Genomic DNA, 19,004 nt, shown 5'->3' on the forward strand with positions numbered 1-19,004 from the left:
AGGGATGCAGGAAGCTGGCTGGATACTGGGATATCACCCCCTTGTCCTCCCACTGGGGTTTGGCACTGGCAACCTCGTCGCTGGAGCATCCCATGAGCTCATTGCTGAAGCTAAAAATTAGGGATAACACAGCTCCAAAGCCTCCAAACCCATTCAGCTGAGTGATTGAGATAGCTAAAACGACTCCAGCGCACAGGGAGTGACAAAAACCCCCAGAAGATGCTGTAACCCCCCAAAACATCCATGAAGGGTAGAATTAATGCCTTGAAGAGGCCGTGGGGAGCAGGCAGGGGCTGACTGTGGCTGCCCACAGGGGGGACGGCGGCGCTGACGGCGGAGCAGAACCACAAACTGGACGCCTCCATCCACTACAACATCCCTGAGCTGCAGGCGTCCACCCGCCTGGCCGGGCCCCCGCACAACGGCACGGCCGAGGGGCCGCTCCGGCCACTGCCCGCCCTGCCCCGGGACTCCGCCTCTGAGGAGGAGGAAGAGGAGGAGGAGGAGGAGGAGGAAGAGGAGGAAGATTACCCCAGGCCCAAGTGGCAAGGGATCGAGGCAATTTTTGCAGCTTACCAGGAACATATAGAAGGTAGGGGGTGTGGGGGGGTTGGGCAGGGAGGGTAAAATGGCACTTGGTGCTTTGTTTTCCCTTGGGAGGGTGTCACTGGTTCCTGCTGGGATGGGCTGGGGAAGCACTGGGGGTTCTCCAGCACTGCAGGAGCAGCATGAAAGCAGCAGGCACTGTTGTTGTTTTTGCAAAAACGGATGCATGCATGAGAAATTGGTGTGCTCAGAGCTGCCCAGCATCCTCCCAGTGGCACTTGGAGGTTCCTCACAGGCAGTGCCAGGGTTGGGAATGCTCTGGGATGCTGGGGGCAATCACTGCTGGCTGGGCAGAGCCTCGAGCAGGGCTGGCACCCTCTGTGGGTGGCGCAGGGAGCCGGAGGAGCCGGTGCTCAGCCCCTGTCCTTTGGATGTTGCAGAACAAAACCTGGAGCGCCAGGTGCTGCAGACGCAGTGCCGGCGGCTGGAGGCCCAGCACTACACCCTGAGCCTGACGGCCGAGCAGCTGTCACACAGCATGGCGGTGAGTGGGGACGGGCACCCACCCCTGGGCACCCCATCCCCTGGACACCCATCCCCTGGACACCCATCCCCTGGGCACCCATCTCCTGGACACTCATCCCCTGGACACCCATCCCCGCACTGCCCATCCCCGCACTGCCCATCCCTGCACTGCCCATCCCTGCACTGCCCATCCCCACAGTGCCCATCCCCTTCACTGCCCATCCCCACACTGCCCATCCCCTCACTGCCCATCCCCGCAGTGCCCGTCCCTTCACTGCCCATCTCCGCACTGCCCATCCCTGCACTGCCCATCCCCGCACTGCCCATCCCTGCACTGCCCATCCCCGCACTGCCCATCCCTGCACTGCCCATTCCCCCTCACTGCCCATTCCCCCTCACTGCCCATCCCTGCACTGCCCATCCCCTCACTGCCCATTCCCCTTCACTGCCCATCCCCACACTGCCCATCCCTTCACTGCCCATCCCACACTGCCCATCCCCTCACTGCCCATCCCTGCAGCATCCCCACCCTATTCCCCCACTATTGCCCCACTCCACGAGCTGTCTGGTGCCCGCTGACCGTTCCCGTTCCCTGGCTGCCCGCAGGAGCTGAGGACCCAGAAGCAGAAGATGGTGTCGGAGCGGGAGCGCCTGCAAGCCGAGCTGGATCACCTGCGGAAGTGCCTTGCCTTGCCTGCAATGCAGTGGTCTAGGGGTTATTTCAAGGGGTATCCCAGGTGACGCTCCTTGGGCCAGGCCGAACATATAGTCTAGAAATAATAATCTATTTTATTACCTTGAATATTTAATATTTTTCACTGGGAGGTTTGAAGCTAAAAAAATAAAATTAAAAAAAAAAAAAAAACCCAAACAAAAACAAACAAAACACCATGACAACAACAATGACAAACCATTAATAATGAAAGGAGGAAAACAAACAAACAAACAAACAAAAAAAAAGAGAAATAAATAAATGGAGAATGTGCCATGCATGAAGCAAACAGGAGCCGGGAGGAGCTGGGAGCCCATCCCATGGCCAGCAGCCCCCGGCATGTCCCCTCCTGTCCCCTCCTCCGGGGGCCACGGCGCTGAAGCCCCACCCCCCCCTCCACCCACCCACACTTTATAACTCTCATTTTTGTTGGTTCTTTGATTTTTTTTCTAAAAAAAAAAAAAAGAAAAAAGACAATGAAAGACTCCACCGACAACACTAAACCCAGGCGGGGCCCCAGGGGCCGGGTGCTGCCAGATCCCGCTCCCGGCACAGCACCCCCAGCCCAGGGTTTCCCCTGGAAATGCACTTGGCTATCAAAAAATAAAGTCAATAAACTGGTTGAAGGTCCCTTTTTGTTCCTGGTCGGCGGGGAAGGGGCAGGGACACGCGTGGGGTCACTTTGTCACCCCGGCTTTGGGACTGAGCAGGCGGGGAAGGAAAAAAAAAAAAAGAAAAAAGGTGCTTCAGCCTTGTACTGTGTATATATATTAAAAAACAACAAAGTTTTGTATGTTTTTATTGCTTTAATTATTGTTATAAAAAGCTTGCCTTTTTTTTTAAGATGTTTCTGCTTTTTGTTTTTTCCTTTTCCACCCCCCTGCCCCCCCCTTTCTCCCTCCCTGTTTTTATTTCCTTTCCAGTTTGGTTTTTTGGCAAAAGGATGAACTCACTTTTTGTGTTTGTACTGCTGCTGGTCGGGCCAGAAAAGATACTGAAGTGTTTTAAAAAGAATCTAAGCCCAGGAAACATAAATCCCCTTTTCCACTGGGACAGGCCCTGTCCCACCATCAGTCCCTCGGGAAGCTGAACCTTTCCATCCTCCTGTGGTTTGTTTTTTTTATTTTTACCCTTTTTCTTTGCTTTCTGGGGCTCTTTTCGCTCCAGCTGGGTCGTCGTGGGTGTCATGATGCTGGGTGGTGTCTGAGCCTTGCCCAGGCTCCATCTGCCAAAGGAAAAATCCCAAAAAATTGCGCTGAGAGGGTGGAGGGTTGGGGGTGGGTGGCACTGGGGTGTCCTTGTCACCCCCCAAAAAATACCAAGACAATCAGAGCGGCTCTAAGGCAGTTTGGGCACAGGGAGAGGGGGCCCTGTGGGGTCTCCTGGTGGCACCTCGGGGACAATCCAGGTGGAGCTGTGCCCGCAGGCGGGCAGGGATGTCCTGGTGCCACCAGGCTGTGGTGACAGGGTCAGGCTCGGTGCCATTTGCAGCCAGTTTCTAAAAACCCCATCGTGTGCCCCGCCTCCCCCCTGGGGGAAGGGGAAGGCCTTTTTTTTTTTTTTATTGTTATTTTTGAATTATTTATTAGAAATTGTTCTTAATTCGCCACGAGACCAGCTCACATCTCCGGCAAAAGGTGACCTCTGCTTCCTGCTTTAAATTCCCTCGTTGCACAGGCAAAGAAAAGCATTAACCCCCCCTCCCCATGCCCCCCCTTGCTCCCTGCTCTCTCATTGGCTTCACCAAATAAAAAAAAAAAAAAAAAAAAAAAGCTGGGCAAGATTAAAAAGCAAAATGCCCTTGTGACAGAAATTAGTTTAATCTGTTTTAAATCCCCAATTGCCTCGCCAGCCTCTGGCCTCGCCGCTGCCAACTCCGGGCTTCGCAGGGAATTTTAACACGGCAAAATACGCTCGTTGCTCCACTCTGTTCCCTGCCTGTGTGCCGTGGCAGAGGGAGGGGGAAGAAGCCAGGGATGGAAAATCATTGGCAATTTATCCCTCGCCGCGCTGAGGAGCCCGGCTGGGGTGCAGCCTCGCTTTGTAGCAGCTCCCGTGCTGACTTTCCCTCCTCACCAGCCCGGATTCAGGGTTTTTGGACCAATTTTCCCCCCCCTCCGGGGTTGTGGTGAGCATTTGTGTCCATGCAGAATTTCTGGAGCAGCTGTGCCAGAGCCTGGAAGGGCTGGGAGGAAAGAGAGGAAGGCAGAGCCTGCTGGGGACAGGTTGGATGCTGTGAAAGAAAACAAAACAACCCAAAAAAGGAGAAAAACCCAACCCTAAACATGTTCAAAGTGTACTTGTCGGAATTAATTGTAATGTAATATATTATTTGTTGAATGTAGTAATTAGGTATTTATGAATATATCGCTGTAATTCCTGAAAACATCCCCAAAAAAAAACCCCAAACCCAAAATAAACTCTTCCACAACGACGGCAAGGAATCCTTTCTCCACCGCTGCCGCCGCCGGCGTTGGGAACGCAGCCCTGCTCCGAGCATCCCCAGCCCTGCTCCGAGCATTGCCGGCAGCTCCTTGCCTCATTCCTGCCATCATTCCCGCTGTGCCAGCCCTTCGGGGCGCAGCCCAGGCAGGCAGGCCACAGATGGCAGCGGGAGCCTGGCCCAGCTGCTCGGGAAGGGCAGCGCTGGCAGCCTGGCACCCTCGGGCGCCAGGAATAATTACAGCTGCCATCAGCACAGCCCGGCTCCGGCCAGAGCCCGCCTGGATCCTGCCCTGGATGCCGCCTGGATCCTGCCCTTGCCTGTCGCTCTGCCGCAGGGAAACGGGGCCGGAGCCAAAGGAGAGCTGCAGGATTTTCCAAGCATTGTTTAACCCGTGCCGGTGGCACAGCCCAGCATTAATTCGATGCCGTTCTTCAGCTGCAGTTATTTTTTATTATCGTTATGGATTTTTTTGTTACAGTTTCAGATTGAAACCCCAACTATTACAAAAATAAAGATGGATGATAGGATGGTATTTCCCCACAGCTTGGGATCTGAGGGGGAAAACCATTTTCTTTTGTCCTTCTCCAAAGAGCAGATGGATCTGCCTCCCAGCTGATCTCCCCAGCAGACACCTCATTGCCGGCACATCTTCCCTTTTTTTTTTTCCTTTTTTCCCAAGGCTCTGAGAAAATCCATGGAAGCACCGCCTCGAAATTTATGCCTTTGCAAGGCAGCGTGTGGCCTGTGCTGCCCTCAGAAGTTCCCTCGCTGAAGTACAACCCGAGAGATCCGCCCAGCGAGTCACTGCCTGCACCGAGGCTCTGGGGATGCTCGGGAGCAATTCCCACCCGGCTCCGAGGGAATACTGAGGGCTGGGCTGGCCGGGTGAAGCAGCTCCTTCCCAGCTCCCTCTCAGAAATCCTGGGAGTGGGAGCTCTCGCCAGGCTGGAGGTTAGTCCGGAGCTTGTACATGTGATCCAAGGCTTGGGTAAGGAAAGTCCCGGTGGTGTTGATCTCCATCAGGGTTAAGTTATCCAGCTAAAAGGGGGAATAACAGGATCTGGGAAGACAAGGCACTCAGGAAGCAGCTCACAGCCCACAGTTCCCTTTAGTGACATCCCAAAGGACAGACACAGCTGCCACCCCTGTCAAGAGAAGCACCCAAGCACCATTTCAAGCATCATTCCCCACCCCTGGAAGTGCTCAAGGACAAGCTGGATGGGCTTTGGAGCTGCCTGTTCTAACGGAAGGTGTGGAACAGGGGTGGAGCGACACCTTTAAGACCCAACCCAAACCATTCCATGACTCCCTGCTTCCCACAAAGCACAGGGAGCCGCCCCCGGCCCGCAAGGCGCGGGTCCAACCCACGGCTCCAGCACCCCGGTGACGCACCCACCACCCGGGACAAGCATGCCCCAGAGCCAGACTCTTCCCAGCAGCTCATTCCTCATCCCTCAGCACCCCCAGGGCAGCTGGATCCCCCCGGGATGAGGTCCTGGCACACCTTGGCGTGAGCCTCCTGCTGCCGCACGAAGCTGTCCGCGGACAGCCGCAGCTTGGCCATGCGCGTGTCCCACGTGTCCTTCACCAGCGTCCGGATCTCGTCCGCCCTGGGGATGTTGTCAGAGGCACTGGGACAAGGAAAGGCAAGGCAGGATCAGAGCAGGCTGTGAGGGATGTGTGGTTATGCCACTGAGTGGTGGTGTCACCGTCTCACCCCCCACCCCGAGGCGCTTGCAGGACAGTTTGCTAAAAACCTGCGACTGCACATTAAAATCCTCTCTGCTCCTCATGCTGCTAGGATTTCTGGGATGGCTCCTTTCCCCAGGAATGCTCAGCTCCAACGCAGCAGCTGGTTGTCGCTAGAATCCTTCTGCTCTTTAATTGCCCAGCTGGTACGAGGCACACAGAGGGCCCCTAACCCGGCCAAAGTCACGGCCAGCCGAGAATCCAAGAGCTCAGGCACGCTGAAATCCCCAGCTCGGGGCTCCCAGGGCTCCATCAGGGAGAATTAAGCTGGAAGGGCTGTGCCACATCGCCCCATTAAGGCCATTCAGCGCTGCCATAAGGACCCCGGGATGTGATCGATGCGCGCGGACAGAGCTGTCAGGGTTGCTGGAGCGTGCTGGGAAGGAGCAGCACGCCAGGAGCCTCCTCTCCAGAGGAAAAGCCAGAGCTGGAATGCCCACCCTGCTTAATCGAGGGCTTAAAGTCAGCAGAGCCCTCGCCGAGACAAATACCAGCCAGCACATTTTACAAGTGAAATGCCTCAGCAGGCAGGAGCTCAGGCTCGGAATATCCCTGGCCTCCTGCTTCCCAGGCTGAGGGAAGAGGAGCTTTCCTCCTGAAGGGGAGCCAAGCAAGAAGCCTGCAGGCTTTAGGCTGCTGAACAGATTGCAGCCGTGGAACGTGCTGCGGATCCTCCGGGCCTCCACGCCGAGCTGCTGCTCAATAAAGCGGCACAGCCCCAATTACGAGGCCACGGAACAAGCAACCCCCCCAAGTTCCTGAAAGGCACAGTTACCACGAGGGAAGTGCTGCTGTGAAATCTTGGCAGGCTGAGGGATAAACCTCCCTTCACTCTCCCTGTCCCCACCGCCCTGCGGGGCTGCTGCCAAGCAAAGCCTGAAAAATCGCCCGTGCTCACGAGTAGTGGGGTGGAAAACGGGCCAGCTCAGCTCCTACTCACTAGTTCAGCAGCAGCTTGGTGAGTTCCATGTAGTAGGGGCTGGGCATCGGAGTGAAGGTGTCCTTTTTGCGCTCCTGATCCCGGATTTCCTCCAGTTTCCCTAAAATAAAACCGGGGATGCTCAGGTGTTGCCAGGCTTTCAGTGCTCTGGGTGTGTTTTTGGCCCTGCCTGGGAAAACCCACATTGTTTCTGTAGGATCAGCTCAGTGCCCAAGCCTCAAATGTTATGAGGGCAGAGAAAGGCTCCTGTGAGGAGGCACACAAGGGACAGGGATGCCTCCAAGGTCTCCCTCCTCACAGAGCATCATCCAGAGGTTTTCCCAGGGAGTTAGTGACAGCATGAGAGGAATGGCCTCAATTTTTGCCAGGGGAGGCTCAAGCTGGACATCAGGGAGAATTTCTCGACTGAAAGGGTAATTAAACATTGGAAGGGGCTGCCCACAGAGGTTTGGAGTGCCCATCCCAGGAGGTGTCCAAGGAATAAATGGATGTGGCTCTCAGTGCTCTGGGCTGGGGACAAGGTGGGGATTGGTCACAGGTTGGACTTGATGATCTTGGAGGGCCTTTCCAACCTAAAAAATTCTGGGATTCTGTGAGCCAAGGTCCCCAAAGCTCCCTCTGAACAAGTAAACAAAGCATTCCAGTGGTGGAACATGAGACCCTTCTCTCTCCCTTGCTTTGTGTTTTTGAGTTAAGCTCCCCACTAATGGTGAAAAATGGATTATTTTCAATTTCATGTTTCCACTGCACCCACTGAAGGCCAGAGCTGAATCCAGAGCCTCCATCCTCACCAACATCCATCCATTCTGGGGGAATGAGCCGGCACTTCTGCCTCTGCTTCAGATTAATGGCCAACCACACAGGCACTTCCACCGGCAAACCAGGATTGAAGGGACCCAGATCTCCCTGGAAAACAAATCAAGGATGAGAGGAGGGCAGCAGCCAGGGCTCGGACTGCACAGAACTTGTCTGCTGATGTGGTGTGAGTTTCCAGAGGATTTGGAAAAGCCTGAGTCAAAAAGATCCTGCATTTCCTCCTCTCACTTCCCAGAATTCTTGCTCTCAGACTTCTCCTCATCTCCCTCGAGAAGCAATAACCAACATTTCCCGTGCATTTTCTATTTCGAGGTGTTTCACAGGAGTCACAGCCACAAATTCCATCTCCCTGGATGTGCAGTCTCTGGACCCACGCCAAGGGCTCCCAGAGGCTCCCCAGGTTCTGGTCAGCACCCAGGACAGCCGGACACTCCCGGCCGGAGTTCAGGGGCTGCACAAATCCCCAAAAATGTGGGGACAGCCCAGCCCCCTCCCAAACCTCCCAGGGGCTGCAGTGCCTCTTCTCCCAAACCGGTCCCCCCTCTGCTTGTCACCCCCCAACCCCTTAATCCCTCCAACGCCCCCATCCCCAAATCCAGCCCGATCCTCCCCCATGATCCCCATCTCCTCCCCGTGTTCCCAAACACCCCAGACCCATCCGAATCCCCCCAGCTCCCGCACCTCAGTCCCAATCCCTTTAACCCAATTCTCCACACCGAATCCCCCGTCCCGGCCTCAAGACCCACCCAGACCCTGCCCTGCCCCATAATCCCCCCAAACTTGTCCTGGGTCACCCCAAGCTGTGTCCCCAAGCCCCCAGGCCACCCCAGCCCCTGTCCCTGCCCAGCCTCTCCCGGAGCCCCCTCAGCCCAGCCCAGGCCCGGCCCCCGGCCCCGCCAACCCCGATGAGGTGAATCCGGTCGAGGCTGAAGTTGGGCACGATCGTCACCAGCTCCTTCTCGGCCAGGAACTCCACCTCGGCCGGCTCCATGGACCCGGAGGGGACCGAACCGGGATCAGACCGGGATGGAACCGGGATGGAACCGGGATCAGACCGGGGTGGGACAGGGCCGGAACCGGGGCGGGGCCAGGGCCGAGTCGGCCGCGCGCCCTCACTCCCTATTGGCTGCGCAGCCCCCAGGCCCCGCCCACCGCGCCCCGCTCCCACTGCCCCGCGCGTTTTCGCGGTCCTCGCGAGGAGGCGGGGCCCGGCGCGGAGCCGCGCGCTCTGATTGGCTGTCCCCTGCTGTTGCTGCGGCGCACGTCTCTCTGATTGGCTGTCCTTTCGCGCGGCGCGCTCCGGCCGCGGCCCCGCGGGGGGAGGTCCGGGTCGGGGCACGGGGACCAATCGCGGCGCTCCCCGCGGGCTCTCGGCCAATCAGCGCTCGGCACTTGTTGCCGGGGCCCCGCGGGAGTGGCGGCGGCCGTCGGTGCTGCCCCCTGGCGGGGACGCGCGCGGGTGGCTCGGCCGTGCTGGGTGACCCGGGCTGAGGGCGAGTGACCCCGGCCGTGCGTGGCTGTCCCTGGGCCGTACCCAGACCCCGGCAGCTGCCCTCCCGTGCATGCACCAGCAGCAGCGTCCGTCTGTCTGTTCAGTGGCCCCTGTGCAGACACCCACGCTCGGGCACCTGCCGTCACCCACCTGTCCCTTTCCTCTGTTCCCTATCCATCCATCCATCCATCCATCCATCCATCCATCCATCCATCCCCATCCATCCTTCAATCTACACATCCACCCACTCAGCTATTCACCCACCCATCCATCTGTCTAACCACCTATCCACTCCTCCATCACTCATCCATGCTTCCATCTAACCACCCACCTATCCATCCATCCATCCATCCATCCATCCATCCATCCGTCCGTCCGTCCGTCCGTCCATCCATCCATCCATCCATCCACCCACTCATCCATCCACCCAGACAGCCATCCTTTCACCCATCCATGCCTGCATCCACATTTCCACCCCTCCATCCATCCATGCCTCCATCCGTCCAGCCACTCCTCTTTCCCTCATCCATCCATCCATCCATCCCTCCATCCATCCAATCATCCATCCAATCATCCATCCATCTGTCCATCCATCCATCCATCCATCCAATCATCCATCCAATAATCCATGCCTCCATCCATCCATCCATCCCTCCCTCCCTCCCTCCATCCATCCCTCCATCCATCCATCCCTCCATCCATCCATCCCTCCATCCATCCATCCATCTATCCATCCATCCACACCCAGCCCAGCCAAGTGGCTTCTGGATGATTTGGGGGGGCTGCATCCCATTTGCAAGTCCCCATGGAAACACCCCCCACCAGACAAATCCACCTCTCCCCAATCCCTCTCCCAAACCACCTCGGGCTCAGCCCTGGCACCATCCATGGAGCAACCACGACGCTTGGGATGAGCGTTACCCCCAGAATGGGTGGGAGCCAAGCCTTGGGGACCCCCAGCCCACCCCCCGCCATGGGTGGCACGAGGAGGGTCCCGAGCCCCCGTTCCCGGAGCAGCCCCCGGTGCCACCGGCACGTGCCGGGCGCTCCAGGAACGTCTCCCCCACGCTGCGCCTCCCCTCGCGTGTCTTTTGCCATCTGCTGCTGTCATTAAAAAATTAAATTTCCATCTGCTTTCACACTCCCGCCTCTCCCGCCGGCTCCGGGTGCTGCCGCTCTCCGGGAAGCATCGCCCCCGGCTCCCTCCCGGGATGCGGTCGATCCGGCGGGATGCAGGTGACGCCGAGTTCATTTTCCCGCTGCTGTTTGCTGAGATGGCTTCTTCAATCCCGCGTGGAGAGTTGGGGGGCCCCACTTTTGGCCACCCGCGGGCACGATGGCTGCTCCGTTTTGGGGGCACAACCCAACCCCCCGCCCCCCACGCTGACACAAAAACTGGGGGTGCGGAACCCCAGGGGTTTTATTCATCGGGGGGGGATCCCCCTCCCTGGTGCTGTTAGGAAAAGGGACAAAACGCAGTCCCTGTTGTCCAAACCCACCCGCGTGGGTGCTCCGTGTGTCCCTGCGGAGCTCCCGCGGAGCCGCGTCCGGCCGAGCCGCATCCTTCAGGCTGCGGCTCCATCGCGGCCGAGCGGGGACAGGTCCTGCCGGGCTGGCTGTCCCCGTGTCCCCGCCTCAGCACTGGCTGCAGGGTGACGGGCCCTCGCCGCGCCGCCCCTCGCGGGACAGCGTGGTCCCCGTGGGCGTGGGCGGCGTGACGATGATGGAGGGCACGTGCAGGTGCTTCTGTCCCGAGGACACCGTCAGGGTCCCGTCGCCGCCGTTCCCGCTGCTCACACACATCTTCAAGCCTGGGGAAATTTGGGGGGGGGTAAAAGGGGGATAAAAAGTGAATGGGGCACCAGGGTACAGCATCCCCACATCCCCGCCCTCCTCTGTGTCAACCCTCTAGGAGCCACTGGAGAATCCACAGCATCCTCACATCTCCTCCCCTGGATCCACCTTGGATTTTGGGGGGTTTCATAGGTGGATTCCCCCCCCCGCCTCCCCCGACCACCTGCCCAGCCCACCCCCCTGAGGGAGCAGATCGCTTTAATCTGCTTTTTTTAATCAGGAGAAAAGCCCCGCGCGGCACAGGCAGCATCCAGGGAGGTTTCAGCTCTTCCCAAGCAGGAAAATGCCTGGAGGGGACAGACACTGATATTTTTAATCTCTTTTTAATTAAGGATAAAGCCCTGCCTTATGTAAGGGAGCTGCAAAAGGGGGAGGGTCTTTTCTTTTATTCCAGACTCCAAGCCTGTCAGAGGGGTCTGGAGGCATGGGGGAATATTCTGGGGCTCTGTCCTGGGTTTGGGGCAGGATTGGGATTCCCTGGCTGCCTGCTTCCCCTTCTCAGTCATCCTGTGTTGGACTGGGGGGGGTTGTGGGACTTCCAAACACCCCAGACCACCCCATCCCAGCATCCCTGATGCAGAGAGGGAGCAGAGCTCATTTTTGGGTGATGCATCCAACTCCATGCCCATCACAACCAGAATCCCACAGAATCTGGGCTTGGGAAAAGCCAGGGAAGAGGCAGCCCTGCATCTGGGAGAGGGATACTCATTAAGGCCCATCCCTAACGACCCCAAGGGTGATTAGCAGGAGTCAGTGGGATGCAGAGCTAATGGGAGAGGCGATATCTAGCCTTCGCCCTGTGAGGCCAGGAGCATTAAAAGCTCCCACTTTCCCCTTGTGCAGACATCCCTGACGCCATTCCTGGCCTAAATCCATTAAGAAAATGAAAGTTGGGGAAGAAGCTCCTGGTTGGAGTATCTCTGGGGAGAATGGAGCAGTGAGGGGACGCTTGGGGTTGGCCTGGAGGCCGGGAGCTGAGCCCATGCATCCCATCCATGTGTCCCATCCATGCTGGCCCTTTCCCATGTCCACCTGATTTCTTGAGGGATGTCATTAATCCATGGATTCTCCAGAGCAAAGGGTGTAGGACAAGCACAGGACTGAGAAAATACGCCTGGGAAAATCCTCTCCGGGCTGATCCAGGTGCAACAGGTCACCCGTGGGACTTCCAAAATTCCACCACATTCCCAAACTGCACCAACCCCGCCCACACCTAAAGCTCCTCCAGGTACAGCCACCCTTCAGGTGCCTTCAGAGAGCAGGAACACCCCAACCCCCCACCCCAAAGTCACCTTTCAGGCAGGATAACTTGAGCCCCATGTTTTCATCCTCTCAGCAGGATCCAGCTCTCCAGCTCCGCCGCCGGCCCTCGCCGCTGGCGCTGAGGAAGAGAGGCGAGGGTTGAGGGAAGAGATCCTGGGAAGGAGGAAGGAGCAGGAGCTAAAAGCTCACATCTCTCCGTGCCTGGCTTATCTGCCGGAGCCCGGGCACCACAGGAAACGCGGCTGCTCGCTCACAAAACCACGAGTGATGATGTCATGGCGCTTCAGTGACTCAATCTCATCCCAGGAGGTTCAGGAAGAACTTTTTGGGAGGGTGGAGAAGGAGCCTGTTGCTGGGTGAGGGGTCCCATCCCAGCTTCTCCACTCCTGGGGTCTGGGCTGAAAGTATTTTGGGATGAGAAGGTCGTGAGCAGGAGGAATTGGGTTGGTTTTAGGTTGGTTCTTGCAGAGAAAGCCCCGAGTCCACACTCAGGAAATAGAGGGATGCTCCTGGGGCTGCCTCCCTCGGGCTGAGCTGGAGCAGCTGCTGGGATGCACTGCTGGAATTCACATCATCCCGCTCCTCTCGGGCATCCCTGATGTCTTGAGAGCTTTTGGATGGATGATTCCCGCTGTGGGACATCGTTTTTTTTTAAGATGCTGAAATTTTTTCTGCGAAAAAGGTCCCTTTACTGGGAAATCTTCACCCCTCCTCCCACAGCTGCTGGGAAAAGCTTATTGGGATGAGGGTCAGTGACTCATTTTGGCTCCTCCAAGCTCTGGGCCGCACAGAGAGCCAAGGAAAGCCTCTGCTCCCCCTGCCTGACCTCTGCCTTTCCAAGAAGCCCTTAGGTGGGTCGGCAGCCGCCAGCAAGGGGAAGTGAAAATTTGCTATTTCTGCTTTGAATTCTGCATTTTTATCAGTTCCTCAGGTGCAGCCTGAGCTGTGACCCTCCCCCAGGGCTGGGGAGTGGAGTCCTCCCCAGGACCTCATTTAGCAGCTCTCCTGGAAGCTGCCCAAATAGCAAGAAATCTGTTTTGAGGCAAATCCTGTGGGTTTTGGCACCCACTGGTGGCTCACACCACTCAGGAACAGAGGAGGGTCATGCTGGGGACACCCAGCTCCAGACACAGGGGGGTCTCCTCTGGGATCTGATCCTCTGGGATCTGATCCTCTGGGATCAGCCAAACCCTTGCAGGACACAGCAGCCCCCTCTCCGTCGCTGAGGGCCAGGCTCCAGCACCAGAGTTTGGGTAGAGAATTCCCCCTGTGAGCATTCCAGCGGCATTCCTGGTGCTTCCCGCTGGGGCTCCAGCTTCGCTCCCGTGTGCCAGCTACCAGGCCAAAGAAACGTTTGCATCCCGACGAGTTCACGCTCCAAAAACCCCCAGACACTCATCGCAGGCGTCACTGGAGCGGGGACCGAGCTGCCCGGGCAGGGGGGACACTCAGGGAAGGGGAAAAGGGGACAAAGCCCGGGCTCCGAGGGGGTGGCACTTACCCGGTGCCCGGAGAGGCGATGCCCGCGGTCGCATCCCACCTCCCACCGCACCCGGCTGCTCCTGGATGCCGGAGGCTGGGAGAAGGGGTCCCTCAGGAGCAGCCGTGCCCTGCGAGGAGGGCGGGAGGAGGTGGCAGCCGGCCGGCTTTGACTTTGGCTTTGGCGAGGTCGGTTCGGAAGCCGGTTAATCAGGTTAGCGGAGCCCCGGCTCCTCCCATCCAGCCCCCACTCCAGCCCCATCCATGCCCAGCAAAGCCCTTGGGTGATGAGGAAACGCTGCTTTACTCTCAGCCCGCTGCACAAGCCAGTTCAGAGCTGAGAGAGAGAGAGGAAGGAGTGCCCTCGGCTGCAGGCAAAGCCCCCGGGCATCCAACATCCCTACAAACAGCCAGAGGGCTACCAAGTGCCTGGAAAGGCAAGTGCCAGTTTGGTATAAGGGTCCACACCCAGCTCTGGCAAAACCCATCGCCATCCCTGAGCTCCTGCTGTCAAGAGCCAACAACCTCTGGGAGCACCTCCACCTTCGCCAGCTGCCAGAAAGGATCTTTTCCCCTTCCCAGCCCCAAAGCCAGCCTGGCAGCGGGAACAGCAGCCGGCAGCAGCGGGTTCCTCACCATTCCCAGGATGAGCGCTCCGGGTCGGGTCCCACCCCGCTGGGAGGATGCCCGGGAGGAGGCTGTGCCTCCGGAGCAGCCGCCTTCGCCTGCATTAGCAGCAGCCAGAGGCTTTTCCATGTTCCCCCTCCTCCGCAATTAAGAGGCGAGGCCCCGCGCCGGCTCCTTTTCAGCCGGAGCGGAAAGGCAGCGGTTCAAATGCAGGGCGCCGGCCTGCGGGGAACGCCGGCCGCACATTAAACACCCCCCGGCTGCGGCAGCGAGGGAAGGGAAGGGAAGGGAAGGGAAGCTCGGAACTTCACCCAGGGATCGGGAGCGAACTGATCCCAGGAGTTTGGGAGGTCTCCGGTGGGATCAGAGCCCCACCAAGCCTGGCCGGGATGGGCATGAAGGGCAGCAGGGAGTGGAAAAGGGTGGTTTTGCTCCTCTTTCTGCTGGTTTGGTCCCGCCACATCTGATGAAAATCACAAATCTGGGAAGAGCTGATTTCCTTCCTGATGTGACTCCTTCGATTTGTCAAATAATGGAGTTACTGCGAAGCTCCAGGAGCGGGGAGGGTGGCACCGGGGCAAGGCTGCAGCTCCAGCTGCAGGCACAGTCCTGGGCAGAGATGTTTGCAACCCACAGCTCCTTTGTTTTCCCCAGAAAACAGACAAATTTACTGCTTTATGTGGATTTTTTCCCTGTTCAACCACAAAGTCCAAGAGTTAAAGGACAAAGTCTGAGCCAGGCCCTGGCAAACCTGATCTTTGAGGATCCCATCCCAAACTCAGAGCACATGGCATCCCATGGAGCCAGGGATCACTCCCGCCTCCGCACTGAGCTATTTTACTGCCTGCCTCCAAAACTACCTGTTTGCTGCTGCTGGCTGAGAACAAACAGCCCCAAACCCACGAGGGCTGGAATTAGCCCGGCCTGGAGCAGCAGTTGTTGCTACAACAGTGACAGAAAGAGATTGTCTTGCTGCAGCAGGGGTGGGAAACATAAACAGCAGGCTGCTAAAATACCTGTGGTTAGTTCTGCGGGTGCAGCACAGCTCCAGCTGCTCTGCTGACACTTGATAGGGACAAACACAGCGTCAAACACCCCTTCCTGTCCTCCCCAGGGCTGGGGAGCAAAGCAAAAACCTTTGTGAAGGTTTAAAAAGTGGGGGTTGTCCACCTTGAGGTGACTGGAGCCTGTCTGGTGTGGAGCCCTGGTCACTGCTGGGTGACCAGGGCTGGGGAGAGCTGAGTGCCAGGAACAGGAGCAGCCCAGTGGGCTCAACACCCCCTTTCCAGGGTCACTGTGAGACCCCCACATCCCTTCCAGGCATTCCTGATTCCTGTCACAAGGCTCTGAGCAGGGACTTGCTGAGCATCACATCAGGGCAAGTGGCCAAAGCCCACCAAGAGCCAGCTGGCCACGGGGAGGAAGAGGATGGGCTCAGGGGGTGCGTGGGTAGGGAGCAGCCTTCACTCCCTGGGGGAAGAGCTGACCAGCACCTGCCTGTCTCCTGAGGTGGTCACTGACTGGTTTCCAGTCCTGGCTGTGTCCCTTTGGTAGCTGGGCTGCTCCTCTCCCGGTGCTTCCCAATCCTCCAGCTCCATCCTGCTGTGGGGCAGAGGAGGATGGAGGGGCTGAAGCTCTGGTGGGGGGTGAGGATGGAGAGGCTGAAGCCCTGATGAGAGATGAGGATGGAGGGGCTGAAGCCCTGGTGGGGGGTGAGGATGGAGGGGCTGAAGCCCTGGTGGGGGGTGAGGATGGAGGGGCTGAAGCCCTGGTGGGGGGTGAGGATGGAGAGCAGCCTCTGAACCTCCATTCAGGGGCAGGGCAGGGAGAGCTGACGCTTCCCAGGAGCCAGAGGAACCGCAGGGACAAGGGACACGTTGTGCAAACGCTGGCCACAAGAAAAGCTTTGGCTGGAGAGCCCGGGGCAGCTCTGCTGGCTCCCTTCAGGAGCTGCTCCTGCAAACACCAGCTGGGCTCCTTTCAGCAGGGAGGGGGAGGAAGCGGCTTTCTGGGTCACAGAGTCCCAGGGTTTGCCAACGCAGGTGACACGTCACCCTGGCTCCGTGCTAACGGAGCAACGAGGCCACCTGTCCCCTCCTGCCCCCGTCCCTTCTGGCCCGACCAGGGGAAAGGGCTGCTACCAGCCTGGCTCTGGAATTGCCCCAGAAAGGAGCTGCAGGGTCCTGCCCAGGACTTGCTGGAGCTGGAAGTGGCAACCGGTGCTGGGAAGGGAGAAGAAACTCCCTCCCGGACATCCAGAGTCATCCAGGGCTGGCGAGCGGTACCCGGAGGGGGTGCCAGGCATGGGGAGGGAGGAGGATGTCACGAGGAGGCAGCTGAAGGTTGCAGGCTCCAGGGAAACTGGAGCAGCTCCAGCATTCCCCAAGCACAGGCTCTTGGCAGGACCGGCAGAGCGAGCAACCGGCAGGAACCGCGTGGGCAGGAAGCAGCCCCGGAGAAAATCCGAAAATCCACTGGGATGAGGCGGGAGCTGCTGTGGCGGGGGTCGGGAGCAAAGTGGGAAGCGAGCACGTACCTGAGGCACAGACCTCCTGCATCCAGAACAAAGCACCCCTCTCCCGGCATGGATTCAGCCGGGAGGCCACGGCCGGGAATTGGCTTAGGGATGTGGCCACAGCTGCCGCGCTTCCCGGCTCGCTGAGCTCCAGGGTAGTCTGGGCCCAGCTTTCCCTTTTATCCCCTGCTCCAACCTCGATAAGGCTTTTCAATTAGGTCCATCTTTTAAGCTCCAGGGCGCATTTCTAGGAAGGGCTGCGTCGTTTCCCTCGGCCTTCGCGGGCTGGCTCTGCGCAGAGCGGGCCATGCCTGGCACGGATCCTGCCCGCATCCCGCTAAAGCGCTGCAGCCGGAGCGGCGCTGCCTGGAAGCACTCACGGAGTGACCTCTCATCCCCAGCCCACCTACCGGGTGTTTGCAAGAGCAGAGTTCCCTGCTTCCCTCATCCCAGCTCCGGCAGGCTGGAAGTGCCACACGCAGGAGTGCTGTCCCCCCTGCCAGCCCCCCGCCTCCGTCCTCTCCGAATCCGCCTCTGCCGCCTTCCACGGAAAACCAAAGGGAAGGGATGCAGCTGGGGTGTACTTCAGGAGGGGAAGGCTGGGTGAAAATGTGGTCTAAAAGCGACAGTGGAAAAAAAAAGGGAAATCGATCAAGTCCTCAGCGGATCCTTGGGCACACAGAAAGCGCTGCCGGCTGCGGGAGGGCTGGGTCAGGGCGCTGGGGGAAGCAAGGAGGGGGTTGTGGTGCAGGAGTGGGATGTGTTGAGGTGTTTAACTCCAGCTGGGAAGAGCAGAGCCTGGGCAGGATGGCAGGGGAGCAGCCTGGACCAGCCCAACAGGGACCAGCTCGTGTGGGTGCCCCAGCTCGGCTCCAGGAGCTGAATTCCACCCGAAGGAGAAGCAGAGCTCACAAAGAGAGCCCATTTCCCCTCGAGGCCATTTTCCCAGCTGCACTCAGCCGCAAGCCCACCCCACTAACAGCCTCTCCTCCATTAGCATCATCCCGGCTCTCCCGTGGCACTGCCCTCCTCCACCGGCATCTCCAGACGCTTCCCAGCTCGCGGAGTGCAGCGATTAGGCCTGGAGCCAGGGAGCTGAGAGACCCGGGATTGCTTCCCGCATCTGTCACTGTCACCTCTCCTTGCATAAGGAGTTCCTGGGGGCAAGGAGCCGCCTCTCATGGCTGGGGTGGGCTCTGCACATCTGTCTGCTCCCAGCTCCAGCTGTGCCAGGTGAACTCCGAACCGCTCACCTGCTCCCGCATCCACATCAGCTCGAAAAGCAGGAGCTGTTACATCTCTGCTCGCTTTCACAGGGGAGGAGGGAACATCCCAGGAGCAGATGGGAAGAGGGAAAATGCCAGCAGCAGGCTGCTTCGCTTGCTGGATGAAGGGAAAACTTCCCCAAATCCTCGTATGCACACAGAGAGCGATGAGCTCGGGGAGAATGTGGGACCTGGCATTCCCTGGCAATGGGTACCTCACTCATGAGTGCCCTGGGAACAGCTGGGCAGGCACCCTGCGACTCCTGTCGCCCACCTGCTTGTGGGGGTGTTTGTCACTGCTCTGCAAAATTGGGTTCAGAGTGAGGAAAAGAGAATCCCACAGGCTGGGAGAGCTGGGGGTGTTCACCTGGAGGAGAGAAGGCTCCAAGGAGACCTCAGAGCCTCTTCCAGTGCCTGAAGAGGCTCCAAGAAAGCTGGAGAGGGACTGGGCACAAGGGATGGAGGGACAGGACACAGGCAATGACTTCCCAGTGCCAGAGGGCAGGGATGGATGGGATATCAGGGAGAAATCCTTCCCTGTGAGGGTGGCGAGGCCCTGGTACAGGGTGCTCAGAGAAGCTGTCCCTGGATCCCTGGAAGTGTCCAAAGCCAGGTTGGACAGGGTTTGGAGCAGCGTGGGACAGTGGAAGGTGTCCCTGTCCATGGCAGGAGGTGGAATGGGATGGGCTTTAAGATCCCTTCCCACCCAAACCACTCAGGGATTCTACAGTTTCCAAGTGCTTCAGCTCATGTGGATGAGGTAAAATTTGGGAGT

At 58.5% G+C, this 19,004-nt stretch overlaps 2 protein-coding genes and 1 long non-coding RNA gene across 5 annotated transcripts in view; 1 reads left to right on the top strand and 2 right to left on the bottom strand.

Moving 5' to 3' along the window:
• The window catches only part of GSE1 (Gse1 coiled-coil protein), a 99,124-nt gene extending 96,719 nt beyond the window's left edge, over positions 1-2,405 (top strand). Inside the window, 3 exon segments of the mRNA XM_039558342.1 lie at positions 314-592; positions 987-1,090; positions 1,678-2,405. Of these exon segments, the coding sequence (XP_039414276.1) occupies positions 314-592; positions 987-1,090; positions 1,678-1,812 (518 nt within the window). The 3' untranslated portion in view covers positions 1,813-2,405.
• A 2,294-nt stretch (positions 2,406-4,699) lies between these two features.
• Positions 4,700-8,829, bottom strand: GINS2 (GINS complex subunit 2). Its single transcript, XM_039558606.1, has 5 exons — positions 8,636-8,829; positions 7,710-7,824; positions 6,919-7,018; positions 5,734-5,860; positions 4,700-5,267 (listed from the first exon to the last, which is right to left on the bottom strand). The coding sequence occupies exons 1-5, from the start codon at positions 8,723-8,725 to the stop codon at positions 5,142-5,144; spliced, it is 558 nt and encodes a 185-aa protein (XP_039414540.1). The 5' UTR covers positions 8,726-8,829; the 3' UTR covers positions 4,700-5,141.
• Positions 8,830-10,621: 1,792 nt separating this feature from the next.
• Positions 10,622-14,441, bottom strand: LOC120410607. 3 transcript variants are annotated; one of them, XR_005602909.1, is made up of 3 exons: positions 13,845-14,441; positions 12,373-12,496; positions 10,622-11,037 (listed from the first exon to the last, which is right to left on the bottom strand). It is a non-coding gene; the product is annotated as an uncharacterized LOC120410607 (long non-coding RNA). The 3 variants fall into 3 exon arrangements; XR_005602908.1 differs by having other exon boundaries at positions 12,373-12,461; positions 13,845-14,435; XR_005602907.1 differs by lacking the exon at positions 13,845-14,441 and having other exon boundaries at positions 12,373-13,821.
• Between the last annotated feature and the right edge of the window lie 4,563 nt (positions 14,442-19,004).

Source organism: Corvus cornix, chromosome 11 (assembly GCF_000738735.6).
Source record: "Corvus cornix cornix isolate S_Up_H32 chromosome 11, ASM73873v5, whole genome shotgun sequence".
NCBI lineage: Eukaryota > Metazoa > Chordata > Aves > Passeriformes > Corvidae > Corvus > Corvus cornix.

Bases quoted from the DNA above. Each gene is read 5' to 3' on its own strand.
- GINS2 (XM_039558606.1), bottom strand. From the start codon at position 8,725: ATGGAGCCGGCCGAGGTGGAGTTCCTGGCCGAGAAGGAGCTGGTGACG. The intron at 7,019-7,709 runs GTGAGGATGGAG...GTTTTATTTTAG, and splicing joins CCCAGAATGGATGGATGTTG to GGAAACTGGAGGAAATCCGG. The intron at 5,268-5,733 runs GTGTGCCAGGAC...TCCCCCTTTTAG, and splicing joins AGCAGGAGGCTCACGCCAAG to CTGGATAACTTAACCCTGAT.